The 20,326-nt window shown below is 40.0% G+C and overlaps 1 protein-coding gene across 2 annotated transcripts; it reads left to right on the forward strand.

Annotated features, from left to right (window-relative positions):
• The first annotated feature begins 768 nt into the window (after positions 1-768).
• Positions 769-14,543, forward strand: LOC135482375 (coiled-coil domain-containing protein 96-like). 2 transcript variants are annotated; one of them, XM_064762324.1, is made up of 12 exons: positions 769-861; positions 1,704-1,818; positions 2,093-2,326; positions 2,737-3,056; positions 3,537-3,663; positions 3,940-4,049; positions 6,490-6,643; positions 7,447-7,640; positions 8,374-8,493; positions 8,869-8,961; positions 9,818-9,955; positions 14,030-14,543. In XM_064762324.1, the coding sequence occupies exons 2-12, from the start codon at positions 1,716-1,718 to the stop codon at positions 14,273-14,275; spliced, it is 1,839 nt and encodes a 612-aa protein (XP_064618394.1). In that variant the 5' UTR covers positions 769-861; positions 1,704-1,715; the 3' UTR covers positions 14,276-14,543. The 2 variants fall into 2 exon arrangements, with proteins under 2 accessions (XP_064618394.1, XP_064618395.1); XM_064762325.1 differs by having other exon boundaries at positions 790-911.
• Positions 14,544-20,326: the final 5,783 nt, after the last annotated feature.

Here is a 20,326-nt window from a genome sequence, read left to right on the forward strand (position 1 = left end):
CGTGGATGTTGTACCTTATACCTATAGGGAGGTAAATTAGCCACCTTCCTCCTCGTGAATGTTATAATTTATACCTATAGGGAGGTAAATTAGGCACCGCCCTCCTCGTGGATGTTGTACTTTATACCTATAGGGAGGTAAGTTAGGCACCGCCCTCCTCGTGGATGTTGTACTTTATACCTATAGGGAGGTAAATTAGGCACTGCCCTCCTCGTGGATGTTGCACTTTATATCTATAGGGTGGTAAATTATCCACCGTCCTCCTCATGAATGTTATACTTTATACCTATGGGGAGGTGAACTAGGTAAGGTCCTCCTCGTGGATCTTTAATATCTTTTTTTCCAGCTACTGATGGAGGATTATTAGGTTATTAATTAACTATGACACATTAGAGAAGTTCTACAGGGTTATAGTAATGTCTGCGCTATCTGATATTAAGGGGTTTAAAATGTTGAGAATTTATCTGCTCTGATATAGGCGTATATCAACATACCGGCCTATAGTCTCGTACCTTGCCCAGTTATTTGTAAACGAACAAGTTACATGTTCCGGTCTGCTCATGGATGTCCGTTCTCCTCGTGGACTGCTACTCATAGATGTAGGCTACCAAGGGCTACTCATCTTTTGCGCACAGTATTGGTCAAATATTTTAAAATATTTTCCCATATTATATCAATCAAAATAACATAAAAAAAATACTAGACCTATTTTTTATGAAGCAAATAACCATTGATTTTTCGATTTCAGTTCGGGTGTGTTTCCATGGTGATAAAAATGGCGGCTTATACATTACTGTGAATGCTCGGTGGACGTGTTTCCAACTGGACTGACAAATTTTGCACATATACTGCCACGGTGAAGTAAGGACATCATTTCGAATAGTTTAGAGAAGATATCTTTTCAATAATCGGTGAGATTAACGTTATTGCATTTCGTATGTAGGTTTACAACGTAATTTCCTGTAGCTTGATATGCAAGCCTGTCAAATGCAATAACAACAGTATGTTCCGCATAAAGCAGTAATTGTTTCTTTCAAGTCTAAGGCTATGGCCTTGGCTTTGACAGAAGTCAGATTTCACGTACTGCTATTAAAGAGATACAACCGTATAATACTTACTCTGCACATCTACCCGACGAATGAATTAAGTTTCACCCCAAGTTTAAGTTGGCCTGTTTCATATGCCATGAATTATTTCATTTGTGCACATAAAATTCGACATAGTCAGTTTATGCCGATAATAGCGAGATGTTTAATAGATTGCAGTAAGTCACTGAGATACCTTTTTGAATGATTGAAAAGAGCATTGCCATTATGTACACTGTAAGTATATGCATTGTAATTTGTCATTTTACAAACTGGCATGTCTTTAGTGTTTGTGGCTATGACTGACTCAGATATTCAAGACAGCTCACATCCAGGCGCTTCATTTTTTTATCGATCTAACATTCGATGTCTTCCATCAACTGTTTGTTCATATATCTACATGTTAACATGCAGGGAAGTTTGTCAGTAACGTGCCAAAGATCGGAATTTTACCTGAGCACTTCATTTTCTTCCACCTTTACCGTTTAGTGCCATTGAATAATTGAAAATAGTGTTGAGTACTATGGCGTTTAACAATAATCAATAAGTAAATCACTTATATTTAAATATTTGTATACACTGTCTATATTTCTTTTTGTTTTCTGTTTTTTTGTTTAGTAAATTGTAGTAATGGAGAATGAAACCACACCATCTACTCAAGATGCACCAGTTGCAGAAATTACCGAGGAGCAAGTAAATGTTGAACCAGATATGGACCAAAATCAAAATAATAGTGAGAGTATACTTTTGTGTCATTAAAATTTGTCTCCATGAGCTCAGCTTAATTTAAATCTAATGGAGTGTCTACTTTGAAGTAATAAGTCTGACAATTGAGCTCCTAATTTTGTGAAAATAAACTTAATTAAATGTCTGCAGCATACTAGTACCATCTTTCAAAACTAAACTCTCTAAAAAAAATCTGAAACATTGATTCTTTTTTGATTTTGGTTATATGTATGAGGCTTAGTTTGGTTGAGAGTTGAAAATTGTGCTTTTTGTATTTCTAGATAATGGTACGGAGGCAGAGCCAGAAGCTGAGTCTGCTATGGATCAGCCAGAGACTGAAGCCGCTATTGGGGGAGAAGGGGGTTTAACTGATACACCACAAACTACAGAAACTACCCATGGTGAGTCTGAACAAGTTACTATTGAGCCTGCAGACGGAAATAAGGGAGGAGATCAGCACCCTGGGGATGTAGAGGCTCCTACAGTCGGACAGGAAGAAGCTTCAGCACCCACAGGTATGTACAGAAAAACACACATATAATTGCAAGGAACACCTAGAGTTTGAATTAAGGTATTAATCATACTTAGTAAAACTTGTACCTGAATTCAATGCTGGAAAGCTGGAGAATTTCAGAGAGAATTCTTTAAGTACTTACATAATATTAATCCTACACTAGGATTTACATAACATTAATCACAAAATTGATTCAAGTCAGTTTTTAACTGTGTTGATGGATTGACTAAAAGTTGGTACATGTTGTGATCTAGATAGTCTTTTGCTAATAGTGTCATCAAATGCCAAGAAGTTGGTTATACATTATAAACTGATTAGTTGGTATCTGTACACATGTAGCTATGTTATTATTTATCTGTATTGAGTGTATGTAAATCTACTACAGAAGGCACCTGTTATTTGTGTGATCAGATGAGGCTAGCACAGAGAACCAGCCTGGCGAAGGGCAGGGGTCTGAAGACACGGGTGAGGGTGGAGCATTGGCTGAGGATGAAGCTGAAGTGACCCAGCAGACAGAGAGTGGGGAGCAGGAAGCTAAGGAGCAACACGGAGCAGAGGAGGGTGCTGAGCAGCAGTCTGTTCTAGTGGACATGGCTGGACAGGAAGCTGAGCAGGAGGCTGGAGTGATTGAGGGACAGGAGGCCACTGGGACAGAGGGACAGGAGGCAGAACCGACCCCAGCAGATGAAGAGACCCCAGGAGAGCTTCAGGCATCTGCAGTAGAAGTACAGGTCTGTCCTCATTTACAATTTTTGTAGACAATTTTATGTTTAAAGATTCTAAATGCTGTATACTTTTTTGTTGACGTATGTGTATCTCGAAATATCCAGTCTCTTACAACTCTGATATGTATATTTGCCTTAAACATTTGCCTTCAAACATGGAATTTATAGCCAAATGAAGGTCATAAAATAATACTTTTGGTGTTGATGTGATGGCAATTAATGCACCTTGATCATGACTTCTCGAGTGTGCATATATTTATATTGGATATGTTGATCAACTTTAGGACTTCACAAAAGTTGTAATTTTGTCAAAGTTGACTGCATAATCTGATGAAAATGAACAATGTGTGTTGAAAATGGCCACTGTTTTTGCTATTTCAAGCATACACATATGTCCTCTTTGACAACAAATTTACCTGGCTTTTTGATATTTCTGTATTACATATGGAGTACATGTATCATGTTCATTCTTTCCTATTTTGGTAGGGAGAAGATGGCGAGAGAGCAGAGAGTCCTATAGCTGTTGGGGTCAAACTGTCCCGTGAAGGAAGCCCTGTCCTGATGATTGACCCTGATCAAATGCCAGAGATGCTCGAGCCAGGCACCCCAGATGGCAAGTCTATTCTGCTTGACTGAAATTGGTGTGCAGTTGTGTCCAGTGGCATAAATAAGAAGTCAAACTCGGTGGCATAAAAGACAACCCAAGTCTTGAATTGTCAGATACAAGTATATCTTTAGAAGAAAATACGGACAGAATTCAGCATGCAGTGCCTTTGTATTTTTATACAGTAATTAATATGTGGTTAATAATGTTGACTTCTGCGTTCCATATTTCCATTAGTGTGGTCTTGCTTTTGTTCAGCCTATGTTTTTCTTTGCATTACAAAAGCTTCAGATGCAGGGGATGCTGATTTATCACAGCAAGAAATGCTAGAGATGGATGAAGAAGAGGCTGATGAACCTGAGTTTGACAGGGAACAGTTGATAGAGAGATATCATGTAAGTGAGTTAGAGGTTAAGCGGGGGCCTTCTGGCTCAGTGGGTTAGCACGCTAGCGCAGCGTAATTACCCAGGAGCCTCTCAATAGTGTGGTCTCTGTGAGTTCAAGTCCAGCTCATGCTGGCTTCCTCCCTGGCCATAAGTGGGAAGGTCTGTCCACAACCTGCGGATAGTCATGGGTTTCCACCGGGCTTTGCCAGGTTTCCTCCCATCATAATGCTGGCTGCTGTGATATAAGTGAAATATTCTTGTACAGCGTAAACACCAATCAAATAAATAGAGGTTAAATGGGAGAGCCAGTGACAGGGAAGAGTTGATAGAGGGCTATCTTGTAAGTGATTTAGTTAGAGGTTTAGTGGGAAAGCCAGAGTTTAACAGGGAAAGTTAATAGAGAGATATCATGTTAGTTGTTTAGACATTCATTGGGGTAGCAAGAGTTTGACAGAGGATAGTTAGAGATATATTATGTGAGTCAGACTTTCACTGGAAGAACTTGAATTTGATTAGGGAGACGTTGTTGTCAGATATATGCAGGTCAGACCTTCGCTGGGAAAACTTTGTTAGTTTGACATTTGTTGAACCTTCCATTAGGAAGCCTGGGATTGACAGGGAATGTATGTAGTTGTTAGAGATATATTATGTGAGTTATTTAGACCTTTGCTGAGTAAGACCCAGATTTATGTTGTGGCGTGTTGTTATATTTATGCATTCTTTACTGGACTCCCAATTTGTCTGAGTGGGACACCATTTCTGATGTCTTTTACATGACACATCAATTGGACACCCTTTTGTTGTGATGAAAATATTGTTGAATGAAGAGTCATTTAGTCACTTACTCACAAAGTAGAAGAAACTACATGCCTTGGTGTGTTCTCGTTCAGAGCAAGTTGAATAAATGCATCATATCAAGGGAAACAACTTTTCCTGGTATTCCATCTTCATGATCAGAGTATATTCATGTACTCAGCAGCCATATCACTGATTGGCAGAGGCATAAAGCTGTGATGCACCTTCAGCTTTGTGGAAACTTGTACTACATGTGCTTGGTGAAAGTGATTTCAGTTGGGTTCTACCAGGTTTCCTTGGCCGATGTTGGTTACTACTGTTGATTGGTCCCATGTACATGTAGCCTAACTGTGTGGATGGGTCTCCCCCATGTAGCCTAACTGTGTTGATGGGTCTCTACACCTTGTACATGGAGCTTAGCTGTATTGATTAGTCTCTCCCATGTGGCTTACCTATGTTGATTGGTCTCTTCTATGTAGTTCACCTGTGTTGATGGGATTCTCCCATGTAGTTCACCTGTGTTGATGGGTCTCTGCACCAAGTAGTTTACCTGTGTGGATTGGTCTCTTCCATGTAGTCTACCAGTGTTGGTGGGACTTTGCCATGTAGCTCACATCTGTTGATGGGTCTCTACACCATATAATTTACCTGTGTTCATTGGTCTCTCACATGTAGCTTACCTGTGTTGACGGGTCTCTGCACCAAGTAGTTTACCTGTGTGGATTGGTCTCTTCCATGTAGTCTACCAGTGTTGGTGTGACTTTGCCATGCAGCTTACATCTGTTTGATGGGTCTCTACACCATATAATTTACCTGTGTTCATTGGTCTCTCACACGTAGCTTACCTGTGTTGATGGGTCTCTGCACTAAGTAGTTTACCTGTGTGGATTGGTCTCTTCCATGTAGTCTACCAGTGTTGGTGGGACTTTGGCATGTAGCTTACATCTGTTTGATGGGTCTCTACACCATATAATTTACCTGTGTTCATTGGTCTCTCAAACGTAGCTTACCTGTGTTGATGGGTCTCTGCACCAAGTAGTTAACCTGTGTGGATTGGTCTCTTCCATGTAGTCTACCAGTGTTGGTGGGACTTTGGCATGTAGCTTACATCTGTTGATGGGTCTCTACACCATATAATTTACCCGTGTTGATTGGTCTCTCGCATGTAGCTTACCTGTGTTGATGGGTCTCTGCACCATGTAGTTTACCTGTGTGGATTGGTCTCTTCCATGTAGTCTACCTGTATTGGTGGGACTTTGGCATGTAGCTCACATCTGTTGATGGGTGTCTACACTATATAATTTACCTGTGTTGATTGGTCTCTTGCATGTAGCTTACCTGTGTTGATGGGTCTCTACACCATGTAGTTTAACTGTGTTGATGGATCTCTCCTATGTAGCTTACCTGTGTTGATGGGTCTCTGTACCAAGTAGTTTACCTGTGTTGATGGGTCTCTGCACCAAGTAGTTTACCTGTGTTGATGGGTCTCTGCGCCAGGTAGTTTACCTGTGTTGATTGGTCTCTCGCATGTAGCTTACCTGTGTTGATGGGTCTCTATCGGTTTTCATGCACATGTACAATGTACTTGTTTTGCCTTTTATGTACATGTAATGCAGTATAGTAGTTGACAGCTTGGTGTATCATGTCCACTCAGTCTGCCATTCAGGAGAGAGATCAGCTACAACAGCAGAACTACCAGCTACAGCACAAGATTGCTGAGTACTTCAGGAAGAAGAAATCTGATGACAGCCGGCAGGACTTTGACAAGAACGTATCAGACCAGGAACAGCGTTACATCAAGTACATGGGTAAGTGACTGTGTGTGGGTGGAATTGGTGATGTGAGGACCGAGTGAAAGTTTATCATTTGTGGTGTATTGCTTGGGTCAGCAGCTTTACATGGCTCACCAGGGTATATATCAGATTCTCACCTGTTACGTTCAGAGGGGTAATAGTATTACAAATGCTTGTGTTATGTACATGTACATGCATCAGTTGGCACTTCTTGTAAAGTAGCTGAAATTTCGGTGTGCAAACTTTTCTTGGAAGTTGTTGTGTGAAGAATGGTTTTCTGTCCACTGTACAAACTGAGGTGTTGCTGCCCCTTGTCTTTCCTGTAGCAAACTATGAGCTGATGTTATCTGTCCTGAAGCACACTGTGAGCTGATGTTAACTATTCAGTAGCAGACTATGAACTGATGTTTTTTGTTGTGTCACAGACTATGAGCTGATGTTTACTGTCATGTAGCAGACAATGAGCTGATGTTTTCTGTAGTGTCACAGACTATGAACTCATGTTTTCTGTTGTGTAACAGACTGCATGTATGAGCTGATGTTTTCTGTAGTGTCACAGACTTTGAGCTGATGTTTACTGTCCTGTAGCAGACTACAAGCTGATGTTTACTGTCTTGTAGCAGACTATGAGCTGATGTTTACTGTCCTGTAGCAGTCTATGAGCTGACATTTACTGGCCTGTAGCAAACTATAGGCTGATTTTTTCTGCCTTGTAGCATAGTATGAGCTGATGTTTTCTGTTATATCACCGACTATGAGCTGATATCTATTGTCCTTCAGCAAACCATTATTTCTTATGAACTTTGTTTCTTCTGTAGCCAACCTGGAGGAGTTAAGGAAACAGGAGGGTCAGGAGCAGGAGAACTATCGTGTACAGATTGAGGAGTTGAAGGAGAGGTGTGGGGAGAAGCAGGAGAGGGTGGAAGGCGAGAGACAGAGGTTCATCGACTTCAAGAAACAGGTGGCTGTTAACTCCCTCAACAGTCGATCTGGGAAATGTATCCCTCCCAAGGTACAATATTGCTGGATTTATTGATTTATTTATTTATTTGACCGTAGTTTTATGTCTGTACTCAAAAATATTTCACATGGCTGGCAGCCAGCATTATAGTGAGAGGAGGGAGGGCATAGCCTGGGGGAAAACCACTACCACGTATGGTGGAATAGGAAGTCAGCATGAGCTGCAACACCATTGATGTGAGGCTCGTGGGTCATTGTGCTGTGGTAGCACGCTAACAGCTAGGCCATTGGGGCCCCTGGCTATTGTTGGATGTTGGTTATAGTGGGTGTAGATTGCTTTTAAATGCTTCCAGTTGATGTCAGAATTACTTGTACGTTGAAATTTGATGCTGTAATCATCAAATGTTAATCCCATCTGTAGTTTGTACAAGTCATTACCCAGATTACATTAATATTCAATGTATATGATAAATGGTTGTGAAAATGCTTTCCTTTATCCTTCCAGTTGTTATTACAAGTCAAAGCTGCAAGAAGTCTTACTTCTTGTATGTATTTGATAGCTTTACCTTAGGTACCTATTATAAAGACAAGCAGATAGCATTACCTGTTATAAAGACATGTAGACACATTGTAGCAGTATCTGCTATAAAGACAAGCAGATACATTGTAGCAGTACCTGTTATGAAGATACACAGATACATTGTAGCTTTAGTAGAAAAATACTGACAGCCAACTTAAGCCAAGTTTTAAGTTTTAAACAGTTTTCTATTTGCTTTTCATTTCAGGACATAGAGCAGTATTTGAGCACTGAAAATAGAAAAGACAATGATGTTGTGAATGTAAGACTGGAAAATATCAAATTGAAAAATAAACTGAAAAAGAAGGAACAGCAACTCAAGTCAAAGGTAAGACTATGGAGACAATCTCGCTGTTTGGTGGTTGTGCGTTTTCCTGTCATTACTTAATGTCATGAATAAAGATAAAGCGTCTAACTGTTAAAAAGTTAACTGTTTATAACTTTGTGTTATGTGTTGTATATATATTTTTGAAACCATATTATTTCTTCCCAAGATGTGGCATCACAAATGTAAATTATATTAATTGAGTTGATGTAAATACATGTACCCTAATATTGCCTAGTTTTGTGCATGATAAATCATTTTTCATGATTATTATATTTGTTTGCTTCTAAAAATGCTCTTTTGGGGTGAGTTTAATTAATTTTTGTATGTATCCATGGACATGATTGTGCTGAAACGGCCTATGTCATTTGTTTACAGGAAGAACTGGCCGAGGGTCTTCATCTAATCGACTTTGAGCAGCTGAAAATTGAAAACCAGACTTACAATGAAAAGATAGAAGAAAGGAATGAGGTTTGTGATAAACATTGTATGAGTCTTTATCTTGCATGACACAAAATACTCCACTCATCATTGGACAACATCCGTCACATGAGGTACAGATATATTCTCGAATCCTGCAGACGACATCAAATGTGTCTGCTGAGTAGGTTATCTCCCTTTGATGTCCAACAACGGTCACATCACTGAAGCTAAAGCACTGAATACATCTGTCTTCTGCACTGAATTGATGGATCTTTGCAGGATAAACTGATAAATAGGTGATAGGATATGCAAATATATGGTGTCAGTAAGGCTCATATTCCTCAGTATGAGGATTATTGACACCATATATTTGCATATCCTATCACTTAGTAACCATGTAACTAATAAAATGAGTTTGTTATGACTACATTGTACTGTGTAAGTCTGAAAGGGCCTGGGGTAACACCAGAGTAAAAGTCTTGATGGGTTTGTGGTAATGACAGTGGACATGTGAATGTCTGAGTGGGTAAGAACAGTGTAAAACAATGTGGTTACAAAAAAATCCTGGACATTTGGGTGTCTCTGGTGTAAAGCACTGTGCAATAGTCTGGATAGGTCTATGGTAACATCAGTCTGGCTAACAAGAACATATGGCTTTGGGGGTTGGTGGTAACAGCAATGTAAAAGTTTGAGCGAGTCTATAGCAACAATATGTAAATCAGAGTGGGCCTACGGCAGCAACAGTGTAAAAGTCTTGGTCGGTCTGTGGTGAGGATGGTCTGCTGAAACAATACACTTTAGTGTGGAGGGCAATACAGCTGTCTCTTGTCGCAGACTAGGTGTGCACAGGCGTTTTTACTGTATTAACACTTATTGTCAACTGCTTGGGTGGGATGTGTTATAGGAGTTGCTGAAGTTGCGTAAGAAGATAACCAGCACAGTGCAGGTATTGACTCACCTGAAGGAGAAGCTGCAGTTTGTGCAGGCAGAGAACCACGTGCAGAACAGTCGGCTGAAGGAAGTGGAAGCAGTGGCAGCTCAGGTGAGTCAGGTTTATAAACTTCTCATCCTTTACAGGTACACAGCTAAGAAGAACAAGTCTGCAGAACATTTTCATGTTTAGCCAGATATATGAAAAATGAATCAGTATGAATACAGGTGCTGAGACTTCCTGTTAGTCCCCTACTAATACCTAGTGAGAACTTCACGTTTTCCTCCCCTGTCAGTCTGTCAGATTAGTTTTCTGGATGTAAAAAAATGTTTTATGTATATGTATGTAAATATGTATAATATTGAATTTATACTTTTTACATGGTTTCACCATAACAAGTTACAGATCTTCGTCAAGTTTGAGTTCCAGATACATAAATCCAATTTGGATGAAATTGTGGCAGTTATTGTCCAAATTTGGACATGAATAGTTTTCTGGAGTTTTCAGTTTTCTAAATGGTTCGTCATATTGAATTGTAACTCGGTACATCACGTTCAGATCACAGTTCAGATTTGAATTTTGGGTTGTTTGGTCCATTTTCAACAAATTTAAGGTTATTTTTGACATGTTGTTGGAAAGTTTTCCAGACTGTTTTTTTTTCTAAGCTGTTCTGTTGAATTTAGACTTAATGTAACTTCATCATGATCAGTTACAGATTAAGATTTAGTGTCAGGATGTTACGTTCATTCTGAGCAAAAGTATGGCCATTTATTAATCAGTTTACATCTTTGATGTAAATGTAGCTATTATTCTGATGGCTCAGTCTGTTATGGGACATGTTTATCTGTCGCATTACCTCCATAATGCCTTTTCTTCCTGGCAACTAGTTTTAAGATTTGTACATAGCTGTTCATTCCAATCTGTGAGAGCTTGTTTCTCAGGATAGTGAGTTCAGTCTCCACTGAGCACAAAACACATGCTGTTGAGGCTGATTTTGTCTAGGTTTGGTTTACCACTTTCCTGCTGCACAATATGATTATTAATGAATTTATTAAGTGTGTTCTTAGTTTAGTTAAATCTGGTCAACTTGTAATTGATGTAGATTCATTGAAGGAAAAAAAATTGATACAGTATATCAGGTAAAAAACGCCTTTACAGTTTCGTGTTGTTCACTCCTGTACAGTAAATAATTGCTCATCCACTAAATGTGGTAAAATGACGAGTCCACTAAAACGACATGATCTGTATACTACTTGCACTGTAGTGTCAGTCTGTTGTAAGCATATGGATATGTGATACAAATTTGCAAAATATTGAATGTGAATTTTGTTGATGACCAAATCATTGCTTTTGTTAACATTTTAAGATTTGAGAGAAATTGGCACAAGTCTGACTGACAAAATTGTATTTTGCTTAGGACAACAGCAACCTTCAGGTGAAGCTTATATTTTTAGTGTAAGTCTGGAGGTCTTGCCTGAGATTTTGTCAATATACCTGGACCCATGACTGGTTTCCATCTTTTTTGTAATGTTTTACAAAATTAGGATAATTTTTTATATTTTTTTTTTGGACAAAGTTAAATGAATGCTGTTTACTGTACTCTGTGTACACAAATGTTTCACAGATACTTTCTTCATGCTTTGGGATATTGATTTTGTACTTGCTTCATACATGTCATAGGCAACTTTGAAGAATTTTTAAATTCAAGTGAACAAATGATTTTGTCTTCACACTTTACTCTGGGTGGGTCAGGGCCTCTATTGTGAAGGTTGATTCATTGATTTATAAGGTTGATTGGATACATAAGGTGTTGATTCAGTCTTGTTAAGGTGGTTGTTTTTCATTTGGTTGGATACATAAGGTGTTGATTCAATCCTGTTAAGGTGGTTGTTGTTCATTTGGTTGGATACATAAGGTGTTGATTCAGTCCTGTTAAGGTGGTTGTTTTTCATTTGATTGGATACATAAGGTGTTGATTCAATCCTGTTAAGGTGATTATTTTCCATTTGATCGAATACACAAGGTGTGGATTCAATCCTGTTAAGGTGGTTGTTTTTCATTTGGTTGGATACATCAGGTGTTGATTCAATCCTGTTAAGGTGGTTGTTTTTCATTTGATTGGATACATCAGGTGTTGATTCAATCCTGTTAAGGTGGTTGTTTTTCATTTGATTGGATACATCAGGTGTTGATTCAATCCTGTTAAGGTGGTTGTTTTCCATTTGGTTGGATACATAAGGTGTTGATTCAGTCCTGTTAAGGTGGTTGTTTTCCATTTGGTTGGATACATAAGGTGTTGATTCAGTGTTGTTAAGGTGGTTGTTTTCCATTTGATTGGATACATAAGGTGTTATTTCAGTCTTGTTAAGATGGTTGTCTTTCGTTTGATTGAGTACATAAGGTGTTGTTTCAATCCTGTTAAGGTGGTTGTTTCAATCTGGAAGTTTTATGATTTTACAAACTTCAGTGTTCTGTGGGTTTTAGTGGCATTAAGTCGTCAACAATGCTCACGAGTGAAAATCTATGTACCACATATGTCAAAGGCTATCAGTTATTTGCCAAAGGGGTTGATGGTTTACTCCAAGCTCTCTACATGTAGTTTCCTTCACCTGTGAAGCTGACTGCTACTGTTGTATATTTATCTATTTATTTGATTGGTGTTTTACACCATACTCAAGAATGTCTCACTTATACAACGGCGACCAGCATTATGGTGGAAGGAAACGGGGCAGAGCTAGGGAGGAAACCCACGACCATCTGCAGGTTGCTGGCAGACCTTCTCACGTGCGGCCAGAGCTACTGTGGTATAAAAGAATTCTTGAGTATGGTGTTAGACACCAATCATTCGAATCAATGAAATCAGAGAAAATGTTACTCAAAGATTGTTTTACAGGTTTTTATATACAGTTGTTGCACAGAAATTGAAGCTTTAGAATTTTTTTCCCTCATTGGAAGGTGAGATAAGGATTTCAATCTATTAAAATTTACCTATGGATTAATGGGGAAAGCTTGATGATTTAAAATGGTCCAAGATTTTTGGATAAACTTGTTCATATCGTTTCATTGTAGATATCTTAGAGGAAGATATGTTTAGGTCTGTAGCTTATTCGATAGCTTTGTTTGTCAAGCCTTGTAGGTTTTCCCACTGTCTAAATTTTCCAAAAGTAAATGTAAACTTCTTAAACTGAACTGACAGTTAGCATTACATGTGGAATTTCTCAGACATGGAGAGCTTTGCAGACCTGGCATTAAGCACATGTATCAATCTACAACTAAATATTTATGTAGTTAACTCTGATTCACTTGTAATGTATGAACTCAGACAGCCCTGGAGACTGGGTGTAAATGTAGTGATACTTTCAGAATGCCAGTAGCTTTCTGTAAATGAGGGTAGAATCCCTTTGTGAGACAGACAGCTTAATTGTACATGGGTATGTACTTAACCCTATCCCTATCCTTTCACCAGTCAGCTTACAGCAGAGCCAGCTGTACAGTCTGATTGTTTAAGCAGTGTGTAGAAGACATGGGAAGCTTGGGGTGTTAAATATTGTAGGCTGTGGAAATTCATGAACAAGATATACTGTAATCCTTCAACCTTTTTGCACATTTGCTATGTGTTGTTTCAAGCAAATTCTAAAGGCATTTTTCTGTGCAGATTGATCAAATTATACTTTTTGTGAAGCCTTGAAATTGGCCAATAGTTTTGTGACCATAAGCAAATCATAAATGTGGACAAATTGCACTGAAAGTTGCTTTTTCATGTGCAAAATGGTTGAGGAATTAGGGCTGGTCCAGTATTGGGTATACACTAAGTAGTCTGTTCACACCTGTATACATTTATATGCCTATGTACGTACACTTTAACAAATGAACTGTTCCCATGGTTTTCATGCAATAACTAACTGGTCTAAACATTGTTCATTTTGATAAAATGCATGCAAATTCATTTTGTGTAATTAGAGATCAACTTAAAAAATTCCGGCATTACTTTAATATGCGTGTTTTCTTGATTCTGATTGGTTGTTGGTTTCCATGTTTCCATAACAGTTTTAACTATTATCCGTTTTTTTGTATTAAATTATTGAAAAAATGACTTGATTCAATTATTAATGAGTTTTGCCTACGTTGATATATATACATGCACATGTACTGATTGGATTCTGCACTTGGTTTTGTCACTTTCAGAAAAGAGACGTGTTATCTAGAACCAAGCAAGCCCGTGACGCTCTGAGAATAGACAATCAGAAACTGCGCCAGAACTGTGGTTTGTTAGGTAATGAGTCTCTGTTGCGGGACTTCGAAGACCAGAGGAACGAAAGCGATGAGCTGAAAATGAAACTGGAGCGGTTGAGGATGCAGCATGCTGAGCTGACCCTTAACTGTACTCAAGTGCGGAGGAAGATTGAGCAGGTGCGCCTAAGTCAGGTTTAGTTCTGAGAAAGGAGAAGCTGGAATAAGGGCTCTGATTATATACCTGTAATAGGATCCTCTTGAGGTGACTGTGATGTTTAACACAACTTATTTATTAACTCACGCGCATCCAGGGTGATGCACTGTACATAGAAGATACCAAAAGATTGTACATAAAATTGTAATGTTTTGAATAAAGATGTAAATAGTCTGTCCATACATGCTTCCTAATGGCTTACAATTTCTGTGTGTTGTTGACACATGCTTAATACATGTTCGAATAAGTCCATGGTTTTGTAAATATACATATATGCATGTACATGTACATCAGTAAATTTTACTCAGACTTGAGGGTGTCAGAAAATTTCAGCGTGTTATTGATTTGGCTGGGGTGTGTCTTATCATGATTGCGAGCTGTTAGGTCTAGTGTTTTCTACAGTGCTGCAATGTCATGTTGCCCTCAAGCTTTTACATTGTTTGTTTGTGGTAACACTGCAAGGCTTCATGAATACCCATACTGGCTTCTGTGTATTTTCTTCATTTGTCAAATTTCCACACTGATAAAATGTAACCATGATAGTGTTTGATTGATGCTGATGTATCCAGGGAATTTGTACATGCAGAGAAGTGGTCTCATTTGGGAGCTGTATAATACATGCATGCTCTTTCCCATCCTTTACAGTTGTGGATATGTGGACAGCCTCAAGTTGTTGTACATGTATAGCCTTCTCACACACAGCTGTACATGTATAGCATGAGCCTTCTCGCACACAGTTGCACATGTGTAACATGAGCCTTCTTGCACACAGTTGCCCATGTGTAACATGAGACTTCTCACACACAGTTGTACATGTAAAGCATGAACCTTCTCATACAGTAGTACATGTATAGCCTGAACCTTCTCACATAGAGCTGTACATGTATACCATATGCCATCTCACACAGTTGCCCATGTGTAACATGAGACTTCTCACACACAGTAGCCCATGTGTAACATGAGACTTCTCACACATAGTTGCACATGTATAGCATCAGCCTTCTCACACACAGCTGTACATGTCTAGCCTGAGCTTTCTCACATACAGTTGTTCATGTGTAACATGAGCTTTCTCACATAGATGCACATGTATAACATGAGTCTTCTCACACAGTTGCACATGTGTAACATGAACCTTCTATACACAGTTGTACATGTATGACATTAGCCTTCTCACACAGTTGCACATGTACAACATGAGCCTTCTCACACAGCTGTACATGTATAACCTGAGCCTTCTCACACACACTTGTACATGTCTAGCATGAGACTTCTCACACACAGTTGTATATGTGTATCATGAGCTTTCTCACATAGTTGCACATGTATAACATAGGGCTTTTCACACACAGCTGTACATGTATAAGATATGCCTTCTCACACACGGCTGCACGTGTAACATAAGCAATCTAACACAGTTGTACGTGTATAGCGTGAGCCTTCCCACACACAGTAGAACATGTATAGCCTAAACCTTCTCACACACAGTTGTACATGTATAGCACGATCCTTCTCACACACAGTAGAACATATACAGCCTAAACCTTCTCACACACAGTTGTACATGTATAGCACGATCCTTCTCACACACAGTAGAACATATACAGCCTAAACCTTCTCATACACAGTTGTACATGTATAGCACGATCCTTCTCACACACAGTAGAACATGTATAGCCTAAACCTTCTCACACACAGTTGTACATGTATAGCACGATCCTTTTCACACACAGTAGAACATGTATACCCTAAACCTTCTCATACACAGTTGTACATGTATAGCACGATCCTTCTCACACACACAGTAGAACATGTATACCCTAAACCTTCTCATACACAGTTGTACATGTATAGCACGATCCTTCTCACACACAGTAGAACATGTATACCCTAAACCTTCTCACACACAGTTGTACATGTATAGCACGATCCTTCTCACACACAGTAGAACATGTATACCCTAAACCTTCTCATACACAGTTGTACGTGTATAGCATGATCCTTCTCACACACAGTAGAACATGTATACCCTAAACCTTCTCATACACAGTTGTACATGTATAGCACGATCCTTCTCACACACACAGTAGAACATGTATACCCTAAACCTTCTCACACACAGTTGTACATGTATAGCACGATCCTTCTCACACACAGTAGAACATGTATACCCTAAACCTTCTCACACACAGTTGTACATGTATAGCACGATCCTTCTCACACACAGTAGAACATGTATACCCTAAACCTTCTCACGCACAGCTGTACATGTATACCCTAAACCTTCTCACACACAGTTGTACATGTATAGTGTGAGCCTTCTCACACACATAGTTTTAGATATATAACATGAGCCTCCTCACACACAGCTGTACATGTATAGCCTGAACCTTCTCACACACAGTTGTACATGTATAACATAAGCCTTCTCACACAGTTGTAGATGTGTAGCATGAGTCTTCTCATATATAGTTGTACCTGTGTAGCATGAGCCCTCCCACTCACAGTTGAACATGTATAGCCTGAGCCTCTTCACACCCAGTTGTACATGTATAGCCTATTAAGGCATTCTCACACACAGTTGTACATGTATAGCCTATTAAGGCATTCTCACACACAGTTGTACATGTATAGCATGCCTCTTCACATGCAGTTATAAATGTATAGCGTATTAAAGCATTTTCACACACAGTTGTAACATACACATGTCGCATGCATGTTCTCGCATACTGTTGCACATGTATAGTTTAAGCATTCTCACACACAGTTTTAACATATGGCATACATGTCCTTGTGCACAGTTGTACATGTATAAGCATTCTCACACACCGTTAAGATTTTAGCAGAAATTTTCTTACAGGCAGTTTTGCACGAACCCTTGTAGGGCAATATTGGAAGTGCTCTCTTAGGAGCTCATAAAGGAACTTTCACTCAGGATTGTCGTTTGTTGGCGCCCTTTTCTCCCGGACGGGGTATTTGTCTGATAATAACACTTACACTGTAGCGTAGCTATAAGTAATGCTCTCGATCTGCTGGTGGTCTACCTCATTCCAGGGTTTGATAACAAAGTATACCCACAGGTTTCACTCTGGTGTTGGCAGGGTGAATGGAGAACTGTGTGAATTACGTCGAACTGACAGCCGTGAGATCCCTACCTAATCTCACGATGCAGGTACCCAGCGACAGGATTTACCGTATTCAGCTTAGAAACGGTCAGTTTAAGTTTTGCTGGATTACAACTTTCTTGCATGTTGCCCCTATAATTACGTACGTGCATACAGATCTATATTTATTTATTTATTTATTTGATTGGTGTTTTACGCCGTACTCAAGAATATTTCACTTATACGACGGCGGCCAGCATTATAGTGGGTGAAAACTGGGCACAGCCTGGGGGAAACCCACGACTATCCGCAGGTTTTTGACAGACCTTCCCACGTACGGCCGGAGAGGAAGCCAGCATGAGCTGCACTTGAACTCACAGCGACCGCCTTGGTGAGAGCTCCTGGGTCTTTACACTGTGCTAGCGCGCTAACCAACTGAGCCACGGAGGCCCCCAGATCTATATAATTGCCAAATATAATTGTGGATACGTATGCTTTGCACCGTCGTCCTTAATCCAAAATTGCTCTGACGTTACGTTTGGCAAAAGTGGACTACATTGCCCTCGCAGTTGTTATAACGGTTGTAGACTGACAACCTGCAGATACTCCACTCAGTCGAAGATCACTGCTTGTGCTAAATGCTATAGTTATTTATACTGGGTGAACCTAGTGACTTGCATTTTTAACATTTTTGGTCAGGTCTGCGTATATGGCATTTAAAGACCACATTGTAATACGTTATCCTGAGGCATGTACGCTATTCCTTGTTTTGTATATTGAAACCTCCGCATTTATCTTGTCCATCAGAAGCCAAGTATGCAACCATTGTGTTTTATGATTGGATGTATCTTCTAAATGTGGAATGAAGACACGATTCGTCTTCTTGAGAGGTGCTGTACCAGATGTAAAATTTCATCAGATACAAATTTCCTCAACGAGCAAACGCTGTGAAATTATGTCCATAAATTGAAAATGGCGTTGTAATGGCTTCTGCTTTCCAAGTAAATTTCATCCTGTGCCTAAACAACGAAGGTCTCTGGCGAGTGGGTTTATTAGGACTGACTCCGACCAAATAAAACTTTCCGGTCTCCATGGAATCCGGAAGATTTCACAGCGTTACAATTACAGGGCTGGTTGTTGGGGTTGATGGCGAAGTGAGCCCGCGGAGAGATTTGAAAGCGTCACGTTATTTACCAGCCTGTCCAGGGGGAGAAACAAAAGGATCACTCCTCTCAGTAACAAGCCTGGAAGGACCCCCCCCCCCCCCACCCAAAAAAAAAAACAACCAAAAAACTACCCAAAACAGCTAAGTTCCTGGACGTCAAGTCCCAGCCATAGCGACCGACCCTGAACCTAAATACCTATAACTGCCTTTCAAGACACGGTATTACTGTGCACCAGGGATCAACGCCACGGACTACTCCACAGGGGACCTCTTCCTATCCTGAGAGACCAGTCCTTTCAGACCAACTGATGGAGGAATGTAGATGTACAGGTATTAGGATTCTCTGACCACATTTTTTGTCAGGCATCATTATTGTTGTTTATATTACCTCCGCAAAAGGCAAAGTCAGTTGTAAGAATGAGCTGTTTTACAGTCAGACTCAACACAGACTCGGGGGTAGAGCAGGGGAATTGATTTCCTTAGCCGGAGATGCATTATCTGAAGAGAGACTCGACAGAAGGATGGTCCCGGACATAACTAGGTTAGAAAGAGGCTTGAGTTTCTCTCCTCTCTTTTAAATTGCTTGCCGATTTGTATCTTGGCCATCCTAATGCCATCTAGGGTCATCTAATTTAGGAAACAAGGACAAGTCACTTGGCCTTTACAGCCATTTGTTTTGGTGCGTATTGAGAGCTGCTCCTCCCCGGGCTTTGTCCCGGGGTACTAGACCCAAAGTCATTTACACTTAATCAGATCCCCGGTCGATTTTATTGTGCATCATTTGGAAACATTTATAGCTCATACTGGTGGGTATAATAGCACAGTTTAGTCCCACAGTGGTTGGTCTGTTAAAGATGGCCAGGCTATTTAATGGTAGCCAGCGAGTTTTTGTTAATTCGCCCACCAGACGGTCCTAATTGCTGGAAATAACAAAGCTGTAACCCTCAGCGTTCTGTTCCTCCGTAGCCGCTGGACTGCTCCCAAGCCTCCATGACTTCAGGGAGTTCTGATCGACAATAAACGCCAGTGAAAAGATGAGTGTACGATTTAACCCGGTATAGATTCCGCCGGTTGTGGTCACGGCAAGTTAGCTCTATTTACATCATTTAGCGTTCTTGACAATTCGGTGGTGTGTCTTTCTGCCAACGGACGTAATTCAGCGACAATAAACCCGGGCTTATGTCTACAGCGCATTTACGTGGCGAGCTCATCGTCATTAGGGATGAACATGTTCATAAAAGTCAGAGATTTACGTTACCTACCTAAATAAGAAGTCCACATGGTCCCATACAGCTCTTTTAGGGCCACCAGGCTCTTGACATTACAGTGAAGAGCTGGTTTGACAAAAGTCTGATAAACAATAATATGTTGTAACCGTTCATCTTATAAATATGATCAAGATAAAATAATGTTTAATGTGGTTTTGTACCGATTTTTATATTCAAGCTGTGTCATGTTATTAAAATTCCAAAACTCCGGTGGTAGCTGTGAATTGATTTATTTATTTATTTGATTGGTCTTTTACGCCGTACTCAAGAATATTTCACTTACACGACGGCGGCCAGCATTATGGTGGGAGGAAACCGGGGGAAACCCACGCTCATCGGCAGGTTGCGGCAGACCTTCCCACGTACGACCGGAGAGGAAGCCAGCATGAGCTGGACTTGAACTCACAGCGACCGCATTGGTGAGAGGCTTCTGGGTCATTACGTTGCGCTTGCGCGCTAACGAACTGAGCCACAATTAAAGCACATTTGTTTCTGTGA

The sequence above is a fragment of the Liolophura sinensis genome, chromosome 1, assembly GCF_032854445.1.
Source record: "Liolophura sinensis isolate JHLJ2023 chromosome 1, CUHK_Ljap_v2, whole genome shotgun sequence".
Lineage (NCBI taxonomy): Eukaryota > Metazoa > Mollusca > Polyplacophora > Chitonida > Chitonidae > Liolophura > Liolophura sinensis.